This window comes from Mercenaria mercenaria, chromosome 13 (assembly GCF_021730395.1).
Source record: "Mercenaria mercenaria strain notata chromosome 13, MADL_Memer_1, whole genome shotgun sequence".
Classification (NCBI taxonomy): domain Eukaryota; kingdom Metazoa; phylum Mollusca; class Bivalvia; order Venerida; family Veneridae; genus Mercenaria; species Mercenaria mercenaria.
This window is the reverse complement of record NC_069373.1, coordinates 22,201,433-22,228,016: the sequence shown is the minus strand read 5'-3', so window position 1 is coordinate 22,228,016 and position 26,584 is coordinate 22,201,433. Positions and strand designations below refer to the sequence as shown.

The following is a 26,584-nucleotide window of genomic DNA, read 5'->3' as shown; positions in this document are numbered from 1 at the left end:
CCTTGACCTAGGTTCTAGGTCAAAGGGGTTTTCATTTATTGGCCGGAAATATTTTCAAGGTCAGGACCCGTGATCTTAAACTTTGACCTACTGATCCCAAACACAATAGGGGTCGTCTACTTCATAAGCAAAATCATGCTACTAGGTTTGAAGACTGGGTCAAGTAGTTCTCATTTTATTGTGCAGAAACAGTTTTTAAGGTTCCAGTCCTTGTGGCCTTGACATTTGAACCAAAAAACTTTAGGGTCCATCTAGTCAACATTGATTAAGCCCTATCTAAGTTTTGGGTCAAGTGATTCCAAGTTATGAAAATAACTAGTTCCAAAAGTGTTCAGCCCCTGTAACCATGATCTAGATCATTACCAAAAAGAGGGCCATGAAGGCCCAGTATATGCTCACCTGACCTACAGCAGCCTAAATCATCAAGATTAACATTCTGACCAAGTTTATTCAGATATGGTCATAAAGTTGGCCTCTGAGAGTGTAAACTAGCTTTTTCTTTATTTGACCTGTGACCTAGTTTTTGATCCCACATGACCCAGATTTCAACTGACCTAATATCATCAACATTAACATTTTGACCAATTTCATGAAGATATATCATAAATGGCCTTACAGGGTATAAGCTTTTCCTTTGATTTGACCTTTGCTGACCTAGTTTTTGACACAGTGACCCAATATCAAATTCTTCCACTAGTATTAAGGTAACATTCGACCAACGTTTCATTAGAATGGGCAAAAATCTGTGACCTCTAGAGTGTTAACAAGCTGTTTCTTTGATTGACCTGGTGACCTAGTTTTTACCCACGTGACCCATTTGGAACTTTCCAAGATTATTGAGGGTAACATTCTGACCAAGTTTCATTAAGATTGGAAAATTGTGACCTCTAGAGTGTTACAAGCTTTTTCTTATTTGATCGTGACCTAGTTTTTGAGCCAGGTGACCCAATATCGAACTCGTCCAAAATTATGAGAACAATCTGACCAATTTCTTTAAGATTGGCAAAATTGTACCTTTAGAGTGTTACAGTCAAATTGTTGACGGACGGGCGGACACAAGGCGATCACAAAAGCTCACCTTGAGCACGTTGTGCTCAGGTGAGCCAAAAACAACAGGGGTCATCAATTTGATAAGCCCTATCATGCTATTAAGCTTGATAGTTCTGGGTCAAGTAGTTCTCAGGGTTCATGCCCCTGTGACCTCGACCTTTAACTGCAAAAACAATAAGGGTCATCTGTTTAGAAAGCCCTATCATGATACCAAATTTGAAGGATCTTGGTTAAGAGATTCTAAAATTATAAACTGTTTTCAAGTATCAGGCCCCTGTGCCCTTGATTCAACCTACTGACTCCTAAAGCTATACGATTCAACTACTTAGTAAGCTAAATCATGCTATCAAGCTTGAAGGTTCTGTCAAGTGGTTCTCCAGACCATTTGCTCTATGGACCAACAGACAGACAGCTGCCACTTACAGGTGCAAAGCAAAGTGGGGGATGAAAATGACCTTTTCGCCTTGAAAGTATGACCTTGACCTTTCAGTACAGGGTCTGTTCCTTGCACAAGACATATCCTCTCATTATGGGAACTCATCATAATCCATTAAAGCATGTCACAATAATAGATCAGGCACAAAATAGACCTTGTTAACTTTTGACTCCTTAAGTCAGACCTTGACCTTGACACTGACCTACATCATGAGTATACCAAGTCATCTCATTATAGGGAACACTTTTGCCAAGCTATACAAAAATCTCTTGATAGATGGCAGAGTTATAGACCTGACCGGAAGTGTGACTAACAGACAGATGCAGCCCATTTCTATATGTTCCTCCTTTTCCTTTGAAAAAGTGGCAATAAACTATGAGACAAAGGAACAAAAAAGTTTAAAAATATATTTATTCATATTAGTAGTGGTATGATAAAATATGCATTAAAGCTCACAAAGCACAAATTCAATATAATCAAAAAGATAAAAATAAACCATGCATATGACATCTGTATACGAAAATAAATATCATATTATACTATAACACGATTAACAACAGTATGGAAGACTGTAAAACGTTCCCTGACTACTTTGTTTCAAAACATTATATACGTTATATTCACTTACACAACTACTGTAGTTTTACATGAAATTTTTATGAAGTTTATGTATGTTTAATGACCATCTTGTTCATATAAGTAAATCGTAAGTACAGTAGCAGAAGAAAGAGGTATCTATATAGTACTTGACCATTTATTATTTAAATTATAGTGTAGATAACAATAGTTTGTCAAGGTTTAAATTACTTAAGAGACACAGTATATCAAACAACTGAAGCCGAAGGAAAAGAAACAAAAAATGGCAATGCCACATGCTAAATTCCATTGTTTCCAGTCATATGTGTCTTTACAGTCTACCTGTACTCAATATGATACAATTAGTTTGTATGAGAGATAAAAGAAATACCCTGGATGAAAGATGAAAAATGCAACACAGCCTGGTAGACAGATGAAAAATGCAAAATGACCTGGACGACAGATGAAAAATGCAACATGGCCTGGATGAGAGATAAAAAATGAAACATGGCCTGGACGACAGATGAAAAATGCAACATGGCCTGGACAGATAAAAAATGCTACACAGACTGGACGAAAGATGAAAAATGCAACATGGCCTGGACGACAGATGAAAAATGCAACATGGCCTGGATGACAGATGAAAAATACAACATCGCCTGGATGACAGATGAAAAACGCAACATGGCCTGTATGAGAGATGAACTAAATGTATGTACATAGGCCACTGGTGTCCCCTCTTCCTGTCACTGTCTGCATATTTTTGACTAAGGCAAGAGCCATAACTCTGTTGTGGCTGTGTGGAATCCAAATTAAAGCACAGGTGCAAAACTTCACATAACGAATAACAATATTGTGAGGTTTGATGCTACTAGGTAAAATACTTTTTGAGCTATAAACAACTCAAACTTGGAAGGATGGATGGATAGACAAATGTATGGACAAGGTCAAATTGGAGTGCCCCCTACAACCAAAACATAACAAGAGGGTCATGACGACCCTATAGCGCTCACCTGTTAAACTTGACCTTGTAATCATCAAGATAAACATTCTGATCAAGTTTCTTGAAGATAGGGTCATAAACATGGCCTCTAGAGTGATAATAAGATTTTACTTTGATTTGAGCAGGTGACCTAGGATTTGACCCCATATGACCTAGTTTCAAATTTGGCCTAGGAATCATCAAGATAAACATTCTGACCAAGTTTCATGAAGATAGGGTCATAAATATGGTATCAAGAGTGTTTACAAGCTTTTCTTTTGATTTGAGTGGTGACCTAGTTTTTGACCCCACATGCCAATACAAGTTGTGTGCAAGTTTTATTAAAATCAATTGCAAAATGTGGTCTCTACCTTGTTCACAAGCCAAAAATAGCAAATTCTGGCCCTTTAAGGGGCCACAACTCTAGAACCCATGATGGGATCTGGCCAGTTTTCAAAAGGAACCGAGATATTATGCCAGTAAAAGTTGTGAGCAAGTTTTATTAAAATCAATTGCAAAATGTGGTCTCTACCTTGTTCACAAGCCAAAAATAGCAAATTCTGGCCCTTTAAGGGGCCATAACTTTGGAACCCATGATGGGATCTGGCCAGTTTTCAAAAGGAACCGAGATATTATGCCAATACAAGTTGTGTGCAAGTTTGATTAAAATCGGTTGCAAATGTGGTCTCTATTGTGTTCACAAGAAATTGTGAACAGACGGACATACGACGGACGAAAAGCAATCACAAAAGCTCACCCTGTCATTATGTGACAGGTGAGCTAAAAATGCAACATAACTTTTTGAGAGACAGAAAGTAAAACACAACCTTCCCAGGGATGAAAAATGCAACATTTAAAGTTACAGAGGGGATGAGGATTATCAGCTATAAAGCTTTGAAACTACATATTTGGCCAAAATCTATCAGGACTGTGAAACATATTATGAACAAGAGGGCCATGATGGCCCTATATCACTCACCAGAGTTGATCTGGCCAACTGGCCTAGTTTTTGACCCCAAACTTGACCTAGAGATCATCAAGACAAACATTCTGACCAAGGTTCATAAAGATTGGGTCACAACTGCGGCCTCCTGAGAGTTAACAAGCTTTTCCTTTGATCTGACCGGGTGACCTAGTTTTTCACCCACAAGACCCAGATTCGAACTTGACCTAAAGGTCATCAAGACAAACATTCTGACAAATTCTCATGAGTTTCAAACTTAAACTGTGGACTCTAAGAGTGTTAACAAGATTTTCCTTTGATCTGGCCTACTGATTTAGTTTTTGACCCTACATGACCCAGTTTCAAACTTGACCTAGAGATCATCTATACAAACATTCTGACTAAGTTTCATAAAGAATGGGTTACTACTGTGGCCTCTAGAGTGTTACCAAGCTTTTCCTTTGATTTGACCGAGTGACCTAGTTTTTGACCCCACATGACCTAGATTCGAATCTGCCCTAGAGGTCATCAAGACAAACATTCTGACCAATTCTCATGAGTTTCAAACTTAAACTGTGGTCTCTAGGGTGTTAACAAGATTTTCCTTTGATCTGGCCTATTGACCTAGTTTTTGACCCCACATGACCCAGTTTCAAACTCGACCTAGAGATCATCAAGACAAACATTTTGACCAAGTTTGATAAAGATTGGGTCAGAAATGTGGCCTCTAGAGTGTTAACAAGGCCAATGACGACTGATGACGGACAATGATCGGTCACAATAGCTCACCTTGAGCACTCTGTGCTTTGGTGAGCTAAAAGTACAAATGGAATTACTTGTAGAGTGGAATGCTTAACTACATATAAAGAAAACAAATTTTGTTAAACATATAAGCCCCTTCAAAATGGCCTGCCGGAGGAAACTGTGCATGTAATTTTGTATGTTGTTTCCTAAGCATTTGCCTTAATGACCTAAAAACAACAGAGGTCATCTACTAACTACAGGCAATAATCCTATGATGTTTGAAGGTCACAGACACAGCTTTAAATCTGCAACAGCTGAAGCATGACCCTACAATAAATACAGGCTGTCTCCCCTGACCTAAGGCAACCACATTGATTGGAAGTTGTTTTAAGTCTCCAGGTCAGTGTCATGACCTTGAACTATGACCTATTGACCCATAAAATAATAGCCATCATCGACTGACCTCAGGCAATCAGACTATGAAGTTTAAAAGCAGTAAGATAAAGTGTTTTTTAGTAACTGAGCAAAATGTTTTTCCGTGTGAAGGGCACTATGACCTTGACCTTTGACTCACTAACCCCCAAAACATTAGGGGTAATCTATTGACCACAGGCAACCATCCCATGAAGTTGAGGACTGTAGGCCAAGGGGATCTTTAGATATATGCAGAAAGAGTTTTCAGGCTTGAAGTCACTGTGACCTTGACCTCTAAAGCTGCAGAGGTCAACTACTGGCTACAGACAATCATCGTTTGATAACTGTAGGCTTAAGCACTCTTAAGCAAAGAACTGGAAAACAAAAAGTCAATCTGGCAGACAAACTGAAAATGAACAAAACAATATAACCCCTTTTCTTTACACGGGTGGGGGGTGGGGGCTTAACAAACATTGGATCCAGGATTAAATGATGGATTTTGAGACAAAAATATGCCGAACTATCTAAAATAGGTCACCTAACCAGACTTTTTCAATTTAATGTTTTTTGTAACCTAGATTAGAGTCAATAGTTTCAAAAATTGGAATGTACACAAGTGTGGAATTAAGAAATAATTTATAGCAAAAGAGTGTTTTAATATTATTTATGCACAATGGGCAGTTATACGTCAGGCGTAACAATTTCACGAGGGCACAGCCCTCCTGAAATTATTTGTAAAAGGTATTACTGCCCCGCGTGTATAAATAGTGTTAAAACACTCTTTCGCTATAAATTATTTCGATTGTAATATGCCCTTAATCTAAAACAGTAGATAAATTATGGTAGCGCTCTTTCTTGGTCGCAACAAAAACTTTGACGTCACCCCACGTTAACGTGACGTCATTCTAGCGTAAGCGTGTTTTAACAGAGACAAGCATATTAGAATTATTCACAAATGATTGGAATATGAAATGTTCCCCTAACAAGAAATTATTAAATCTTGATATTAAAACAGTTCTACATATACATGTATCATCCAGATACTTGCCAAGACACCTAAACCAAGGCATTTATGATACAGTCTTAATAAACTGGAATACAAGTAAATAGATTCAAAATCTTTTTTATTGCCAAATGAAATGAAAGGTTTTAAGATAAAAGCTAAATGTATGATAAGTTGACACAGCTTCTACAGGACAATATTATGGACTGATTACTGCACCACCTTCTGAGTAGTGCTGCGAAATTAAGTATTTACCAAACATTCTGAAAATTCTACAAATGTTTATTCAACCTGAACGAGTCAATTCTGACAGCAAATAACAGTGACAGATTTGTAGTTTAGGATTTTTAATGCTCATTACTTGTGAAGATTCTGTGTGTGCAAACAAAACTCTAGGGTAAATGTTACTCGTGATCAATGATGATTGGTAAAGAACTTTTAACACACTAGTTGATATGGGCAGTACTAGTGAATTTATGACTTTGGCATGTTAAATCCAAATTTCAGTGAATAAGAGCAGATGACAAAGAGATCAAGTATGCTGTCTTACCTATGATATACAGGCCATAAACATGGTCAAAACAGTATAGGCCTAAAAAAAGATTGTTCGTACATACTCAAAGGCATATGGCTATCGCCACCTGAGTTAAGTTGCTTGCTTGAATAAATTTCTTTGCTAAAGCTTTAAAAACAAGAAAGTAGGTCAGTAGGTCATATTCATGGTCACTGAAAGTCAGTTTTCAGATAAGTGTGCAAAACTGTACATGTCATCAAAATTTCAAGGCTGTATCTTAAAAAACAAAAAAGTAGGTCAGTAGGTCAAGGTCACAGTCAGTTGATCAATTGGGGCCATCAGAAAAATATATTTAAACAGTCTAGGAAATATAATCTGATAAATTTTGAAGTATTTTTTCCTATATAACTCATATATCAAATGACCCATGGGGCAGGGCCTCTTTTCACCCCAGGGGCATAATTCAAACAATCTTGTTAAGATCAACTAGCAATGATCATACAAATTCAAAGGATGGCCTTGAACTTTACAAGAGATTTTGAGCTTTTTCTATATAAGTCTATGTAAATGGACCGCCAGGGCAGCTCTTCATCCCGGCTAATTTGACAATTGTAGCACAGGCAATGCACATACCTTTATCAAGCAGCCTTGCTTCAGGAAGAGATTAATTTTTTTATAGTTATGTAAATAGGAACTGTGCGCTCTTTCACCAGAATATTGAAAAATCTGCAGAGGACCACAAGGAATGCTACATACCAAATATCTTGTGGTTTCAGACAAGAAGGTTTTTAAAGTTGTTTTCCTATACAAGTCTATATAAACCATGTGACCTCCATGGGCGGGTCCATATTTCATCCTAGGGGGATAATTTGAACAATCTTTGTAGAGGCCCACTAGATGATGCTACATACTAAATATCAAAGCCCTAGGCCTTATGGTTTTGGACAAGGAGATTTTTGAAGTTTTTCCCTATATATGTCTATATAAACCATGTGACCCCCAGGGCGGGACCATATTTGACCCTAGGAGGGTAATTTGAACAATCTTGGACAAGAAGATTTTTAAAGATTTTCATTTCGGTTGCCATGGCAATCAGAGTTCCAAACAGAATTCAATTCTTTGAATAATTTTTAAAGAAGACCATCCAAGGATCATTCCTGTGAAGTTTCATCAAAATTGGCTTGGTGGTTTAGGAGGAGATGTTGTTTAAGCGAAAGTGTGGACGGACGACAGACGGACGGATGGACGGATGCCGGATGGGGAGCGATCACAATAGCTCAGAGCCTTTGGCTCAGGTGAGCTAAAAAATTAGGGTAGGTAGGTTGGTAATTTCTTTTTCTTTTTTGTGTCAAAAAATGAATACATATAAGGGGGTTATGCCTTAAGAGCATCAGTAAGTTGATTTCTAACATCACTGGCCATGTTTAAAGCATAAAAAGTGCAGTTTTGCAACTTTTCGTTTTGTTTTACTACAGTTGTGCAAGAGCGCTAGTTATAAAGCCACAAAGTGACAACCAATTTTTAAGATATATTAGGCACAGGGATCAAAACCTCAAAGTAAGGTAAAACTGAAGACTTCTAAGACATAATCCTGAAAAGAGATGCCTAAGTGTGCTGATGAAAGATACCAGTAAACGCTTCTTCTTTTCCATAAAACACAGAACAGAATTTGTTACTGATAAAATGTTTTGAATAAAATATGTAAGTCATCTACATTATACATTAAAATAACTAAAATTTGATCCTTTTAATATTTTTCATAAAATATGGTAAAATAAATTCCTAGTATACCAGTAGATATCATAAATACTGACACACGATCATCTAGTATCTGCCTGTCAACCCATGTCTGGGCATTTATTGTTGAACTATATGCCACTAAATCACTTGGGTAAGCCTGATGAATCTGATTCATCCCATTTACAAACAAAAACCTTTCCCCTACTTAATGAAGAAAGCTGTACATTATCATGTATGTACTGAGAGTATAATTCTTCCACAATGTTAAAAATATCTAATATCTGTACCATCTTGTAAAAGTAAGACTCATGACACATTGACAGATTCCTCTTATAATCCCGCCAATGAATTTCCAGTCAAAGCCTTTCTGCCTACGTAATGTCATGTAAAGTACCTTTCTTCTCCTATAATCCTCAATGTCCTGAAAGTTTTCCAGGATAATTTCTGGCCCATTATCCAATCAGTTTGATACAAAGACAAGATTGTGCATCCGTTTATTGGACTTTCATGAAATGATTATCTGTTTTTCTTTCTCTGAATATTAGAGCGAAAAAGTTACCAAGTAAGTGTGATGAAATTTTAAACAACCTTTTATGTCAAGGTTGTTTTGCACATCTTTCCAGATCATATAGAATAAAGCCTGGACTTGGCAAATTGGAAAGGAAAATCATCCTACACATAACTCTCATTTCATTTGTACATTTGTGAAAATTTCTTCTCAAAACATAAATAACAAGAGCTCCTACTGAACACGAAATGTCCTCCTTGATGCATTCAGTAATTCCACAAGGAACAGAAATTATTTGGTCACTGTGCACAAAGTTCTACTGTTCTTGGTCAATGTGACCTTGATCTTTGACCTATTGATCTCAAAATCAAAAGGGGTCATCTGCTGGTCATGACCAACCTCCATATCAACTTTCGTGATCCTAGGCCCAATTGTTCTTGAGTTATTATCCAGAAACCATTAAACTGCTCCTGGTCACTGTGACCTTGACCTTTGACCTACTGAACTCAAAATCAATAGGGGTCATCTGCTGTCATGACCAACCTCCCCATCAACTTTGATGATCCTAGGCCCAAGCATTCTTGAGTCATCATCTGGAAATCATTTAACTGTTCTGGGTCACTGTGACCTTGACCTTTGACCTACAGATCTCAAATTAATTGGGGTCATCTGCTGGTCATGACCAACCATCCTATCAACTTTCATGAACCTAGGCCCAAGCATTCTTGAGTTATCATCCTGAAACCGTTTAACTGTTCTGGGTCACTGTGAGCTTGACCTTTGACCTACTAATTTCAGAATCAATAGGGGTCATCTGCTGGTCATGACCAACCACCCTCCAACCACCCTATCAACTTTCATGACCCTAGGCCCAAGCATTCTTGAGTTATCATCTGGAAACTGTTTAACTGTTCTGGGTCACTGTGACCTTGACCTTTGACCTACAGATCTCAAATTAATTGGGGTCATCTGCTGGTCATGACCAACCATCCTATCAACTTTCATGAACCTAGGCCCAAGCATTCTTGAGTTATCATCCTGAAACCGTTTAACTGTTCTGGGTCACTGTGAGCTTGACCTTTGACCTACTAATTTCAGAATCAATAGGGGTCATCTGCTGGTCATGACCAACCACCCTCCAACCACCCTATCAACTTTCATGACCCTAGGCCCAAGCATTCTTGAGTTATCATCTGGAAACTGTTTAACTGTTCTGGGTCACTGTGACCTTGACCTTTGACCTACTGATCTCAAAATCAATAGGGGTCATCTGCTGGTTATGACCAACCAACCTATCAACTTTCATGATCCTAAGCCCAAGGCTTCTTGAGTTACCATCCAGAAACGGATTTGTCCACATACCAACCTACATCTGCAAAACAATTTACCCCTCCTTCTTTGAAGGGGGGCATAATAAAAATGTTGACATGTGATAAAAAAATTAATTCAAAATAATGCCTTTAAATCAGCTTGAAATTTGTATCTTTTAAATCAATAGGAAAATATACCACATTTACCTACACATTTTATTTGACAATATAATGATTTTCAAGTTTGAAGTGTCATTAAAATCAACATTGCAGAAAAAAATATTTGCGAAAATGTCACAAAAATCATTATTTCCTTCCCCACAGACTCCCTTTATGAAAGCTTGCATGAGGTCCAAATCTTTCAAATCAGTAACACACAACCCTATTTTTTATTTACCAGTTTTTCTTTATATATTCTGAATTCTGGTTTAATCAAATTCTATCCTGTGAAATCATTTTTGTTTTTGATTGGAATGTGCAAATTTACCTTCGGACAAAACCTGTGTAAACCTACAAAAAGGCGACTTTCACCTTTAAAAGTAAGCTATCTACATAATATTTCGATGCCTGGTGACCCCATGTGTTTCGATATCGCTATAACCATTCTGTCTTAAAATTCAGAATGAGTTTGAAGGTTTTAAATCAAATGGTTCTCCAGTTATTGAACAGAAATGAAGTGTGACAAATTCTAGCCCTTGTGACCTTGATTTTGAGTGACCCCAAAATTGATAGGGGTCGTCTGCTTTACATGTCCAATCATCCTATAAAGTTTCAACATTTTGGGTCAAGCAGTTCTCAAGTTATTGATCAAAAATGGTTTTCAATGTTCAGGCCCCTGTGAACTTGACCTTTGATGGAGTGACCCCAGACTGAGCTAAGCAGGCAGGCTAAACGAAACATTCCGATTAGGTTTCATGTAAATCGGGTAAAAATGTTGCATCTTGTGTTAGCAAGCATTTTCTATTATTTGACCTAGTGACTAAGTTGCTGAACAAAAACTATCCGACAAACATTCTAACCAAGTATTTTGTAAATCAGGTTACAAAATATGGCCTTTTAATATTTTTTTCTAAATTTTACACAATGACTTAATTTTTGACCAATAAAATTTCTTTACTCCAGGTCATATTCTTTCTGAGAAATGTGTAACACAAACATCTTGGTTATTTATGTGTACGCTAAGTTAAGTCAAGGGCTGGTCATACTAAGAGACATCCCACAGAAAACCCAAGAACAATATTTCTATAAAATTTCATGCCTTTATGTAAAAAACTATTGGATATAATTATGTGCATTTTCGTCAGATGGAAAGGACAGACACGGGCAAATTGTAGTGCCCTCCCCTGAATTTGATACCTACAGTTTGATGAAATTACACAACCAACTTTGTACAGTTTCTTAAATCTCCGTGTTAAGTTAATTTTATAACTACAGAAGCCAAAAAAGTGTATTAACCTGTAGATTGTGGTTGATAGCATAAATTGAGCAATTTTCAAATTGTCTGGTAAATATCAATGAAGTCACTCCTGGCGGTAAATGAATTCTTTAAAGAAAGAAATCGATAAAAACTCATCTGTCTTGGATACAACATTGTGAAAGAAACTGAACAAGCCCTTGAATAACTCTCCCCAGGTGTATATTTATTTTTAATTTGATATTCATGCCTTCAAAGATCATGAGATCAGGAAGAATGTCATCTCACAGAAAATAGTTCTTTATCAAAGCTTCTCTTACTTTACAATACTGAACAGATATATTCAAACAAGAGGACCACAGCGCTCAAAGTGGATCAACTGAAATTGACTATTTGACCTTGAATACATATGGATGAATTACTATAACATGAATATAATAACAACTGTGTTAAGTATGTAAACAAAAGGGTCATGATCGCTCACCCGAGTTACACTGCTTGCTTGAACAGTTTTGGAAGATAATTATGCAAGGAAAATGTCTGTGAAATTATTTTGAAAAGGTAAATTTGTATAATCTTCGTAAAGGGCCCGCAGTTTCTGACAATGAAATTTTTTAAGGATCCATTATATCTGCATATAGGGAAAAGTGACCAGGCCCCTGGTCACCATATGTTCTTTAAAAAGGGTCCGCCGTTTCTGACAATGAGATTTTTTAAGGATCCATTACATCTACATATTTGGAAGTGACAATGCCCTCTGGTGGCCAAGATTTTTGACAAATTGGAATAATTTCAACAGTCTTGGTAGAGGGTCATACAAGGACCACTTGTTTGAAATAATTTCAAAATTGGGCCATTCATGAAGATTTTTAAAGTTTCCAATACATATATAAAGGGAAAAGAGACCACTTCCACTGGCGGCCAAGTTTTTTTATGAATAAGGATAATTTGAACAATCTTGATAGAGGGTTACAAAAGGACCAGCTGTTAAGTTGCAGACGTCATCTGAAGATTTTTCTATTTTTAGCTCTAGACAACTTTGGAAGAGGACAACCCAAGGAACATCCAGGCATAGTTTCATCAAGATCCACTAAATGGTTTCAGAGGAGGTGTTGCTGAAAGGAATGTGTAGATGCATTGACACCCGACAGATACCGGATGGTGAGCAATCACAACAGCACTATTTGCTCAGATGAGCTAAAAAAAAACAGGTCAAGTACCCCTATCCGAACAAATGGATTCTGATGTAAGGGCAATCCACAAAATTAAAATCCAAACAAACAAGTAAAACTGTCATTCATTTTATGTTAAAAGTTGAAATGCACAAATTCACATCTCACATGAAACTGCTGTTTTGGGAACAAAGTAAGAAATTTGGTGCTATTGAAATTAAATGGTTTCACAGTAAGTGTACATAAGAAAGTTCAAGGCAAACAGAAAGACATCTACTATTTCTTTTCCCATTCAATAACAACCTCTTAACAACAACTTTCCCAAGAAGTGCCTTCTCAAGAAAGGCTGCACTGCATACCGTAATTGGCCAAATATAGGTCGCACTTGAGTATAAGAAGCAGTGAATTTCAGCAGAATTCTGGAAAAATGCTTATACCCACTTATCACTTATCCGAATTTATGTCCGAAATTCACTATAGTTACTACAAACTCGCCGGTTTTTGCTTAATCATTGTCGATGTTTTTGGATGTTGTGGCAAGTATTTAAATTGAAAAGCATAAACTCTGTGTAAGCACTAAACTGCCGCATCCTCTGACCACTCCATGAATATTGACGCCAGTGAAAACAAAAGTACACTTTGGCACGTGGCGGTAAAATGACGTAATTTTAAGACTGGTTTGCAAATTATTTACGGATCAGCGACTATGATCATATTGGATCAGTCTAAAATCTCCCATGCACAAGTTTACAATTGCCTCCGGGTATGATTAAACGATTGTTTGCAGATTGTGACAGTAGGTGTAAGATAAGTAATGCCTCGGGCATGAATTTCTCGATGAACAAAAGGATTATAGACAACAGAACTATCAAAATTATGTTTGAAGATTAGATAATTGATTTCCGGGCTTCCTGATATCAAAGAAGTATAAAATACATTTATTTTTATAACTCTTTGCTGACATGGAGTCTCAAGTATTTTAAAGCAAAATGTGTGAAAACACGCCGGGAAAGTTTTACACAGGTCTTGTTAAAAACTTAATGATCAGTTACAGAAATGCGTTGTAAAATATATTTTAATGAAAAACAGCATTTATTTATCTTTTTTACGCAAGCTCTAAATTTTACATTTTATACAAAAGTAATTTAAGATGCCGGGTCCCGATACCGGCTATTAGCTATGCCCGAGTCATTGGTATTTACTTCCCTTTAATTCTCTTCAATATAGAGGTACGCGGGGTAAACAAAGATCGATTTTCTTAATTTTTGAGTCGGGGGAAATGTTTGGTCTTTTTCTATCCCTATATATAGGACACATCAGTCCTTCGAGACCAGAATCTTGTAAAAATATGTGCGTCTTATATTCGTAGGATGACGGTAATATAACCTCACCTAATGGATTTATCTTATCTCTACATTCTTAGAGCATGACTGATAAAGCAATTTGAGTATAAAAACATTTTTGAGACCCTTGCATATATTACATACTAATAAAGCATATAATTATATGGTATATTCCCATTCCTTGGATAATGGCAGGATTATAGTATCACATATCTTCTTCACAAACTGTATTGTTCTACAGTGCTGTTTCACTCCTGTACAAGCTCTATATAGCAGGTATCACACACACGAACTGGCTTTCTGGACATGGCCGTCCTGGCTTCTCTTGAGGAGCATTCATGACAGAATATATTGCCACAGTGTCTACAATGGTGCTATAGGGTAAAAGGAAAAATGTGTGAATACAATATGACATAGCTACTGTGAAATGCAAATACAATATAAATATACATACACAAGCAAGGTATAGGGAATACTTTGTACACATACACAAGGGCTGCTAGCTTTGCAAATCTTTCTTAATCAGTTATCTAACTGTAACTGGTTCTCTTCCAATATTAATTTAATCAGTGTTCCTCATCAGTATTAATCTAACCAGTATTCCCCAAATAATAATCTAACCAGTGACCATAGAATTAATGTAACCAGTATTCCTTGCCAGTATTTATCTCACCAGTAACTCTAACCAGTACTTATCTAACCAGCATTCCTCATCAGTATTAATCTAATCAGTGTTCCCCAAGTATTCCTAACAGTAATCATGTACACAGTGATCACCAAGAATGAACTTTGCCAGCTTTCCCCCAATATTTATTTAACAAGCGTCCCCCAGTAGTAATCTAACCAACATTCCCTCAGTATTAATCTAACAAGTGTTCCTCCAGTATTAATCCAACCAGTTTTCTATTGGTATTGATCTAACCAGTATTTCCCAAGTATTGAATTAACCAGTGTTCCCCAAGTATTGATCTAGCCAGTGTTCCCCGAGTATTGATCTAACCTGTGTTCCCCAAGTATTGATCTAACCAGTGTTCCCCAAGTATTGATCTAACCAGTATTCCACATGTATTGATCAAACCAGTGTTTCCCAAGTATTGATCTAACCAGAATTACCCAGGTAATAATCTAGCCAGTATTCCCCAAGTATTGATCTAACCAGTATTCCCCAAATATTGATCTAACCGGTGTTCCACAGGTAATAAACTAACCAGTATTCCCCAAGTATTGATCTAACCGGTGTTCCACAGGTAATAAACTAACCAGTATCTTCTTAGTATTGATCTAACCAGTGTTTCCCTAGTATTTATACAACCAGTATTCTCCATGTATTAATCAAGGTAGTGTTCCCCAGTAACCCAGTACTGATCTAACCAGTGCCCCAATCACATGTATGGATCTAGAAAGTGTTCCCAAAGTGTTTTTCTTACCTGTGTTCCCCCAGTTATAAACTAACTAATGTTCCTTAGCAATATTAATATGGTTTCTGCAAGTAACTAACAACTTAATTCATCATGAATACATGCAGGTTGACATGTTTTCAATAAATGCAGGATGCAGGATTCTGAGAAGATGCGACAGAATTGTGTAATCAATGTATAACAAGAAGCAGTGTAAGAAGATAGATATGGGACATTCATATAATACAACAGCTGTTTGTAAAACATATACACCCCCCTGTGCCAGCCAGTCAAAAGCAACAAAGTCTCAAGAATATTGTGACCTTGACCTTACTATTCCTATAAACAATTATTTTGTATCTACTGAAAATGTCATCCAATAAAACCTGACTTCTGCAGGTATTGGTACTGCTAGTTATTGAAAGGAAACTGTGATCAGATCCTTTTACAACATGGCTCTATGTTGCTCACCTAACATTGACAGTTTGACATAATGGCCAAGTTGCAAACATGTTAATTCAGACGAACACTCTTACCAGATTTCATACAGATCAGGTAGAAAATATGATCACAGGAGCATTACCATATTTTTTTTCTATTATTTGATCTACTGACTTCCTTTTTAATCCCAGAAAATCCAGTTTCAAACATGATCTATACTACTTAACAAAGGCAATTATTCTGACCAGATTTTATAGAGATCTTGTACAAAACATGACCTCTCCAGGATTAACAAAATTTAGACCTAATAACCTACTTTTTAACCCTCCAAGACCAATTTTGGAATCTGACCTAGCTTTCATAAAGAAAAAACATTCTGACCAGATTACATACAGATAAAGCAGAAAAATATAACCTCTGGAGTGTTTACAAGGGTTTTATGTGATCTGACCTAGTGAGCTTATTTTTAATCAAAGTGGACCCAATTTAAAATCTGACCTAAATTTTACCATCGATCAAGAGACAGCAAGTCATCCTATGAAGTTTCAATATCCTGGATAAAGTGGCTGTCAAGTAATTGATTGGAAACGGTTTTTCATGTTCAAGCCCTGTAACCATGACCTTTGATGGAGTGACCCCAAAATCAATAGGGATCATCTGCTCTGCATGTCCAATCAATCTATGAAGTTTCAACTTTCTGGGTCAAGTGGCTGTCATGTTATTGATCGGAAACAGTATTCCATGTTCAGGCCCTTGTGACCTTGACCTTTAATGGAGTAAACCCAAAATCAATAGGGGTCATCTTCTCTGTATGTCCAATCATCCTTTAAAGTTTCAACATTCTTGGTCAAGTGGTTCTGTAGTAATTGATCAGAAACAGTTTTCCATGTTCAGGCCCCTGTGGCTTGTTCTTGACCAAAGATGTGTTAGTTTTAACCATGCCATAGGTTTTAACAAGAGCTGTCACTATTGGTGACAAATGCCCCCGAAGCATGCCCAAGAATGCTACAGCTGTATGCGTAAAACAAGAGCTGTCTCCATAGGATGACACATGCCCCCGATGGCACTTTGAATGAAAATATAGTTATGGCCGATGTTAGAGTTTAGGACCTTTGACCTACGGAACTGGGTCTTGCGCGCGACACGTCGTCTTACTGTGTCACACATTCATGCGTAGTTATTTTAAAATCCATGCATGAATGACAAAGATATGGACCGGACACGCCTATCAATGCACTATCATGAAAAATGACCTTTAACGTCTAAGTGTGACCTTGACCTTTGAGCTACGGACCTGGGTCTTGCGCGCGACATGTCATCTTACTGTGGTACACATTCATGCCAAGTTATTTGAAAATCCATCCATCGATGACAAAGATATGGACCAGACACGCCCATCAATGCACTATCCTTTAATGTCTAAGTGTGACCTTGACCTTTGAGCTACGGACCTGGGTCTTGCGCACGACATGTCGTCTTACTGTGGTACACATTCATGCCATGTTATTTGAAAATCCATCCATGGATGACAAAGATATGGACCGGACACGCCCATCAATGCACTATCCTTTAATGTCTAAGTGTGACCTTGACCTTTGAGCTACGGGCCTGGGTCTTGCGCGCGACACGTTGCCTTACTGTGGTACACATTCATGCCAAGTTATTTGAAAATCCATCCATCAATGACAAAGATATGGACCGGACACGAAAATTGCAGACAGACTGACAGACCGACAGACGGACAGACGGTTCAAAAACTATATGCCTCCCTTCGGGGGCATAAAAATCACACATCCTTTCGTGACCTTGACCTTGACCTAAGAGGCCCGGGTTATAATCGTGACAATATGGATAACATTTGTTTCAAATTATTTTCAAATCCCCTGATAAATGGCAGAGTTATGAACCGGACAAGAAAAACCTTAGACTTTTCAGTGTGACCTTGATCTTGGAGCTAGGGGTCTGGGTCTTGTGCATGACACCTCATCTCCTTACAAGAAACATTTATGCCAAGTAATTTCAAAATCCCTTCATCGGTGGCAGAGTTATGGACCGTACAAGAAACAGGCCCTGTTAACCTTTAACCTCTGAGTGTGGCCGATCTTGCGCATGTTACGTCGTCTCATTATGAGGAACATTTATGACAAGTAATTTCAAAATCCCTTGATGAATGGCAGAGTTATGGACCGTACACGAAACAGACCCTGTTAACCTTTGACTTCTAAGTGTGACCTTGACCTTGGAGGTAGGGGTCTGGGTCTTGCGCATGACATGCCGTCTCATTATGGTAAACATTTATGCCAAGTTATTTGAAAATCCCTTCATGGATGGCAGAGTTATGGACCGGACACGAAACAGACCATGATAACCTTTGACCTCTAAGTGTGACCTTGACATTGGAGCTAGGGGTCTGGGTCTTGCGCATGACATATCGTCTCATTATGGTGAACATTTATGCCAAGTGATTTCAATTCCTTAATGGATGAAAGTTACAGCCCGTACAAGAATTAACAGTACGGACGCCCATACGCTTCATGTATTAGGTGGTCATTCCAGATGGACGGACAGTGCGATTTTAATATGCCCACCTTCGGAGGCATAAAAAGGAATTCTGACCATATCAAGTAGAAAATATGGCCGATAAGATTTTAACAAAATTTTTCTATTTGATCTAGTTTTTAATCCTAGAAGAACCAGTTCAAACTTGATCCAGATTTAATGAAGACAAACATTTTCACCAGGTTACATATATATCAAGAAGAAAATATGGCATCTAGAATGTTAACAAGATTTTTGCACAATCTGACTTCTTGACCTAGCTTATTACATCTCATGACCCAGATAAACATTCTCACCATGTTTTACATAGATGAAGTAGAAAATAATCATCTATGAACATTTTCCTATTTGACCTAGTGACCTTGCTTTTGGCACAGCATGACCCAATTTCAAACTTGACCCAGATATCAAAAAGACAAACATTCTGACCATTTTTCATAAAGATGACACAAAAAGCTCTAGAATGTTAACAAGGCTTTTCCACGATTTGATCTAGTGACCTGGATTTTTTACTTCAAATGACCTAGTTTCAAACTTTACTAAGATTTAATGAAGATGGAGCAAAAATCGTCTAGCAGGCCTTATTTTACATCAATGTGGGAATACACAATGGAAAAATGTCCTTGGAAATTGTCTAAAATGAGCAAAACTGAAACTTAAAATAATATACACTGTATATTAAGAGTTTTTTTAATATAATATGCAAATATGCTCACTAAAACCCTAAATATAAGGGGTCATAATACTGACCATAGGCAACTATTACTGTAGGTCTAAGTATTCTGTAATGAATGACTGGGAATCAAACAGCCTTCAGGCCCTGTGTTCACGAAACATTTTCAGTCTCAGCTGAGTTTGATAATGAAACTTTATTTGTCATATTATATCTAAATAGCATGTTTAAAACTAAATTTTAAGTTAATAACTATTTTCAAATGCCTATTCAGCATTGGTCAGTCTCAGATGGAATTTAACCTTGAAGTTTTAGTAAAATGGATATTAAAATTACAAACTCAAACTCAGCTGAGACTGAAAAATGTTTTGTGATGAGCAGATGTACCAACCAAAATGTGCAAAACAATTTGCCTCTTAATGTCTTTTTTTTTTTTTTTTTGGAAAAGGCAGGGTTGAGGCAAGGAAAGGTGACAGGGTATAATCAATTAAGCTTTAATTTTTAAATTTTACTCAGAAAACATATCAGGCTTAGTGACCTTATTTTCAATCAGATTTATAGTTTATACTGATTTATTTTAGGCAGAGTGGGAAGAAAGTTCTATAACTTATATTAATCACTCTTGACCCCTCATTCCTGATGGAATCCATCATCAAGAGGGAGAAGTCAGTTTCCCTTTTAATGCTGAGCACCAAGCAAGGGAGCTACTGGTGCCATTTTTCATGTCTTTGGTATAACGCAGCTGGGGATCAAACCCATGACCTCCCACACTGGAACGGACACTTTATCACTGGGCTACTGAGGTGATTAACTGACCCTAGAATGTTCCTGACCTTAAACAATTTTAAATACAAACAAGAGCTGCCAGAAGACAGCAATGCTCGACTATTCAACAGCCTTGTCAATTGAATGAATATGTAAGTCGAAAAAGGGGCATAATTTTGTAAAAATGCAAAGTAGAGTTATGGCACCTGTACAGTACATGTCATATCATGACAGTGAACAAGTGTGTAAAGCTTCAATCCATTCCCATTAGTGGGTACTGAGATTAACCAAGCTTACATACAAAAACTTAACCAAAAATTGACCAATTAAGTCGAAAAAGGGGCATAATTTTGTAAAAAAGCAAAATAGAGTTATGGAACCTGTGCAGTGTAAGTCAGTTTATCACAGTTAATAAGTGTGCAAAGTTTCAATCCATTCCCACAAGTGGTTACTGAGATACAAGCTTACATACAAAAACTTAACCAAATCGGGACGCCGAGGCAGACACATGGGTGAGTCCAATAGCTCTACCTATTCTTTGAATAGTCAAGCTAAAAATCCTATCATAATTGTCTTTTTTACCCTTACCCTGCTCGATTTCTATAATGAACATGTCCATCTTTCAATTTGGACAGTACCATTAACTGTTAAAAGGGGTGCTTACCAAAAAGATACTGACTGAATGGCGAAAAGTGCTGACCATGTGCAGACCATGATCAGACTGCACAGATGTGCAGACTGATCTTGGTCTGCACTGGTGGAAAAGGCAGAAACATTTGCTGCCAGCAGGGTAAGGGTTAATTAATGGCTGATGTGTGATTAAAACTTATAATGTCCTTAGGTTAGGGGTTAGGAAAACATTCAGCAAACTATCAGCAACAATAAATATTCTATCAGTTTTATCTGAAGGAATAAGATTATATAAAAAGATGCAATGTAATCCAGACCAAACAAGGCAGTCTGAAAGACAGCTAAATCCCCCGCCACTGCTATGGAAAGTGAAAGGGTAAAACCTTTGATTTTAGCTGTGACCTTGACCTTGAACTGACATGGCTGATTCATGAATTCTGCACAACGTCTTGATGAGGTGATCATTTGACCAAAGTTTCATGAAAATCCTTCAAGGGGTTTAGGAGATACAGAGCTGAAACCTTTGACCTTCAGTTGTGACCTTGACCTTGAGTTGACATGGCTGACTCATGAGTTCTTGATGAGGTAATCATTTGACCAAAGTTTGATGAAAATCCTTCAAGGGATTAAGGAGATACAGAGTGGACACCAAATGGAAGGCTCAAACCTTCGACCCTTAGTTGTGACCTTGACCTTGAGCTGGCATGGTTGACTCATAATTTCTGCACATCGTCTTGATGAGGTAATCATTTGACCCAGGTTTTATAAAATTCCTTCAAGGGGTTTAGGAGATATAGAGTGGACACGAAATAGAAGGCTCAAACCTTTGACCTTCAGTTGTGACCTTGACCTTGAGCTGACATGGCTGACTCATAAGTTCTGCACATCGCCTTGATGAGGTGATCGTTTGACCCAAGTTTGATGAAAATCCTTCAAGGGGTTTAGGAGATATAGAGCGGACACAAAATGGAAGGTTCAAACCTTTGACCCTAAGTTGTGACCTTGACCTTGAGCCGGCATGACTGACTCATGGGTTCTGCACATCATCTTGATGAGGTGATCATTTGACCCAAGTTTTATAAAATTCCTTCAAGGGATTTAAGAGATATAGAGCGGACACAAAATGGAAGGCTCAAACCTTTGACCTTGAGTTGTGACCTTGACCTTGAGCTGGCATGGCTGATTCATGGGTTCTGCACATCGTCTTGATGAGGTAATCATTTGACCCAAGTTTTATAAAATTCCTTCAAGGGGTTTAGGAGATATAGAGCGGACACAAAATGGCAGGCTCAAACATTTGACCTTGAGTTGTGACCTTGACCTTGAGCTGGCATGGCTGACTCATGGGTTCTGCACATCGTCTTGATGAGGTGATCATTTGACCCAAGTTTCATGAAAATCCTTCAAGGGGTTTAGGAGATATGGACCGGACACGAATTTGTTATGGACGGAAGGACGGACGGAAGGACGGACGCAGACCATTCCTATAATCCCTCCGCCATGGTGGGGGATTAACAAAATGGCTGTACTCTTGAGCCAAAAGAAACATCTGCAGTCCAAGTTTCATTTTGATGCATCTTAGTTACCGTATATCTTTTCTTACAGCAACCTCAATCTTATCCCGTGGTTTTCCTTACCCCTAACCTAAGGACATTAAAAGACAATTATGATAAGAATTTTTTTATTTAAAGTTGTTTAACCTTTACCCTACTCAATTTCTAAAATGGACTGGTCTATCATTCAATTTAGGCAGTACCACTTCTTATTCAGAGGTGTGAATTATTTGAAAATTTACTGACTGAATAGCGAACAGTGCAGACCATGATCATCTTGGTCTCCACTGGTCGCAAAGGCAGAATCACTTGCCGCCAGCATGCTAAAGGTTAAGATCAGAAAAATGCTGGGGTACCTATCTAAACCTGAAAATACTCTACTATTTAAAGGCATGTTTAATCAATACAACTCCAAATTCTCTATTGTGCATCAAAATTAATTGTTGGCAAATGACAAGAAAGTAAAGTTATCTTCAAATGTCAGGCTGTCTAATAATGATAAAGTGCAGCATTTTATTACATCTATAACTTTAACTCCAAAGTTTCAAATCCTGGCTGCCACTATAATCTAGTATTAAACAAGGGATAATAATTCAATTTTAATGGCAATGTGTCATTTACCCAAGAAACAGTATTAAATTTAGCTACAAAATATCAAATTCTGATCATTGGTTTCAGGAATCTTTCAAGATTCACATAGAGAAAAAGAATAACTTTTTAAAATAAACTGTTAGTTTTTTTCAAACTATTCACTGTTTTTGAAAATAGAGATCTTTCAGCCGTACAGAAAGAATGAACTTTTTTTGACACGCTCCAGTAGCCTTATGCCATTTTTTTTGGTTTCTGAAGAGAAGTAGGAAAATTGAACTTTTTTTTCAAAATCAGAAGGGTGTGACATACTTTGAAAGCCTGCAGGACGAGCTGCCTAGAATTTTCACTTATTCTGCTTCAATTTGTACTTGTCCTTGTGATTCATTACATAAAATTTTTGGCAATTTTCTAGATGTAATTTTGACATTTCTAACATGCATTTTTTGTAGACAGAAGTAGATTTCAAAATATTTTGTTCTATAAGAACATTTTTATTAAGCCTGTAATATTTTAATAACACTGGCGAATATCCTCAGCCATTTATATCAGCCGTTTCGTAGACATACATTTCTAGTTCTATTATAGAAATTATACTTCAAGTATGAAGTTGATTCTATTAAAATATTTTAGAATGGAAGCCTGCATTTTTTTAAAACAAAAAAATTGACAATTTTCTGTCATTTTATTGTTACAAAACACAGAATGTCACAGAAAGAATGGCATTTCCACAAAATTTTGACATTGTTGATGTCAAGATATGACCATGTCTTAACCCTTACCCTGCTAAATTTCTACACTGAACTTGTCCATCTGTCAATTTGGACAGTACCATTAACTGTTAAAAGGGGTGCTTACCAAAAAGTAGATATATGTAATACCCATTTATAAAGATTCTGTTCATAGTGATTAAGTCTATAAAAGGTCTTTAAGGTTTTGAAGAGATATTTTTACACAGTCAGAAGTACAACTGAAAAGGGAATCCCATCTACTAGTTAGAGGGAAAATTCTTATGTTAATTCCATCTGCTAGGATTTCTTTAACCATTTAAAGACGTGAAAGAATTTTCAAAATTGGCTTAAAAATGATTTCCATGGCAACAAATACAAAATGGCAGATTTATTAAATTTCTAGATACATATTTGAACTGTATTTTCTTATTTCTGTAAAATAATATCTCTACTTTTTCCATTTATAATGGAAGAAATTACCAGGTTTTACATCTTACACTCAAAAAAACATAATTATGAAATTAATCTTGCAGTAGTTTTTTTGGACAGGTTGATATTTACTCAAACACCGTGCGAATTGGTTGTTCCTAATCCTTGTACCGTACCCATACTGTACATCCATTTTCGGGAAATATCTGTTTTGCTCAGAAAATAGCGGAAACCTACATCTTTAACATCATAATACTTCAGGACACGTAAAAGTTCGCTTATTCAGAAATCTGCCGTTTGATAATTTGATATATCTATATTTATTATTAAATCAGTATTGTGTCAACATTTTTTATACTTTCATGTATAATAATATACATGTATAACATTATGACCCTGGATCGCTCACCTGAGTAATATGAGCTACATGTTTCAAATGTCAAACTGATGCTAAAATATTAAGAAAGTCAGTAGGTGACATATTCATGGTCAATGAAATTCTGTTTTACGATCGGTGTGCAAAGCTGCGTATGTCATCCAAATTTCAAGGCTGTATCTTAAAAAACAAGGAAGTAGGTCAGCAGGTCAAGGTCACAGTCAAGTGACATCATATTACTTGGGGTCATCAGGTAATTATAATTAAACAGTCTTGGAAATAGGATCAGATAATTTCTTAAGTATTTTTTCCTATACAACTCACATAATAACTAAGCATACATGTGATCTCCCGCGCGGGAGGGTCAAAATCCCGATTTTTTCACCTTGCCTCCCGTCTCCCGACCAAAACCATAATTCTCCCGCCTTTCAAAAAAAACCCCCAAAAAACAAGTATTATGACTGGGTTGATATTACCGAGGAGTGCCTTGAACATGTTTACACAATAAATCAAAGTGTCACCGACTGTTGTGTATTATACATGTTTGACACACATGTAGCTGGAGGAAAGAGTTGTTTTTCACAGGTGAATTTTGATAAAATGATTGTTTGTTTTGATAAGGGATTAGACAATGGCCTTTTCCACCTGTCTCACAGGACCAATATCGGCCCATTCTTAATGCCAATTAGACTCCATTTTTTACCAGTTTGAAGCAAAATACTCCCAGTCATAAGAAATAATTCCCAGTTGAAATGAATTTTTGATTATTCAAAGAAAAGTTTTGTTCGGTAATAAAATCACATAAATAATTGTTGGAAAAACCAACCAATTACTATTTTTAGAACATGAAGGTTATTTCCCCTTTATGCAGTTACGCCATTTTCTTCCAATGTTTACCAAATTAATTTTCTACTAAAAATGGAATAATTTCATTGAAAATTGGATGGAATCACACACTCATTTATTTGATAACACCAATCTACATTATTTTGGTAAGGGTAAATACATGTTAATGCATTTCTGTTTTCTGTTTTTCATGTCAAAATCATTTATAACCAGTATTTTTATACGAAAGTGGGTGGGGTAAGGAATTTACATAATTTATGAGTTGTGTTCAGACCAATTTTTTTTTCAGCCCTCGAGTAGAATGTTAATGCATGTTCGCCACCATTTCAGACCTAAATTGAGACTGTTTCTACAAATTTAATCTGTTAAGAAAGTTTAAAGTTAGAACAAGGAGCTTCTATAAGACAGCATGCTCGACTTTTCTCAGTGACTGACTCTGAATTAAAGCTTTGCCAGTAAAAGGGGCATAATAGTCAATAGTTTGAATGTAACAGAGATATTGGACATTATATAAAACTTTAACCAAAAAATGTAAGTTAAAATGTGGCATAACTCTGTCAAAATTCAAATCAAAAGTTATGAGGATTGTTTCTTCTGGTGTAGACTTATGCATTACTGTGTGGCCTAAAATGTTGGATTTTGTCTCAAAGTTCTGTGTCCGCGCGCTTAATTTATGTCGATAAAAAACCTCCAGTTTTGAGACCCCAACTCCAGCTGAAAAATGGCAAACCTCCAGTTTTGGGATTCTGAACTTATCACATGTATGTAACTAAGTGACCACGGCGCGGGGCCTCTTTTAACCCCAGGGGCATAATTAGAACAAAGTTGGTAGAGGACTACTGGGCAATGCATCATACCAAATATCAAAAGCCTAGGTCTTGTGGTTTCAGACAAGAAGATTTTAATTTTTTTTTTCCTATGTAAGTCTATGTTTAACTTGGGATCCCTAGGGCAGGGCCTCTTTTCACCCCAGGGGTACAATTTGAACAATTTTGGTTGAGGACCATAAGACAATGCTACAAACCAAATATCAAAGGCCTATGTCTTGTGGTTTCAGACTTTTTTTTCCTATATAAGTCTATGTAAAACTTGGGACCCCCGGGCGGGGCCATATTTGTCCCTAGGGAAATAATTTGAACAATCTTGGTAGAGGACCACTAGATGATGCTACATAACAAATATCATGGCCATGTGGTTTTGTACAAGAAGATTTTCAAAGTTTTCCCTATATAAGTCTATTAAACCATGTGACCCCCGGGGCAGGGCCATATTTGACCCTAGGGGGATAATTTGAAACCACTAGATGATGCTACAAACCAGATATCAAAGCCCTAGGCCCAGTGGTTTTGGATAAAAAGATTTTTAAAGTTTTTTATTTCAGTTGCCATGGCAACCAGAGTTCTGCATGTAATTCAATTCTTTGAATAATTTTGAAAGGTGGGCACCC

General features: G+C 37.0%; 1 protein-coding gene across 1 annotated transcript in view; it reads right to left on the bottom strand.

Annotated features, from left to right (window-relative positions):
- Positions 1-10,688: 10,688 nt before the first annotated feature.
- Positions 10,689-26,584, bottom strand: part of LOC123530477 (early endosome antigen 1-like) — a 185,499-nt gene continuing 169,603 nt past the window's right edge. Inside the window, exon 40 of the mRNA XM_053520786.1 lies at positions 10,689-14,523. Within this exon, the coding sequence (XP_053376761.1) occupies positions 14,398-14,523 (126 nt within the window). The 3' untranslated portion in view covers positions 10,689-14,397. The remainder of the gene's footprint in view (positions 14,524-26,584) is intronic.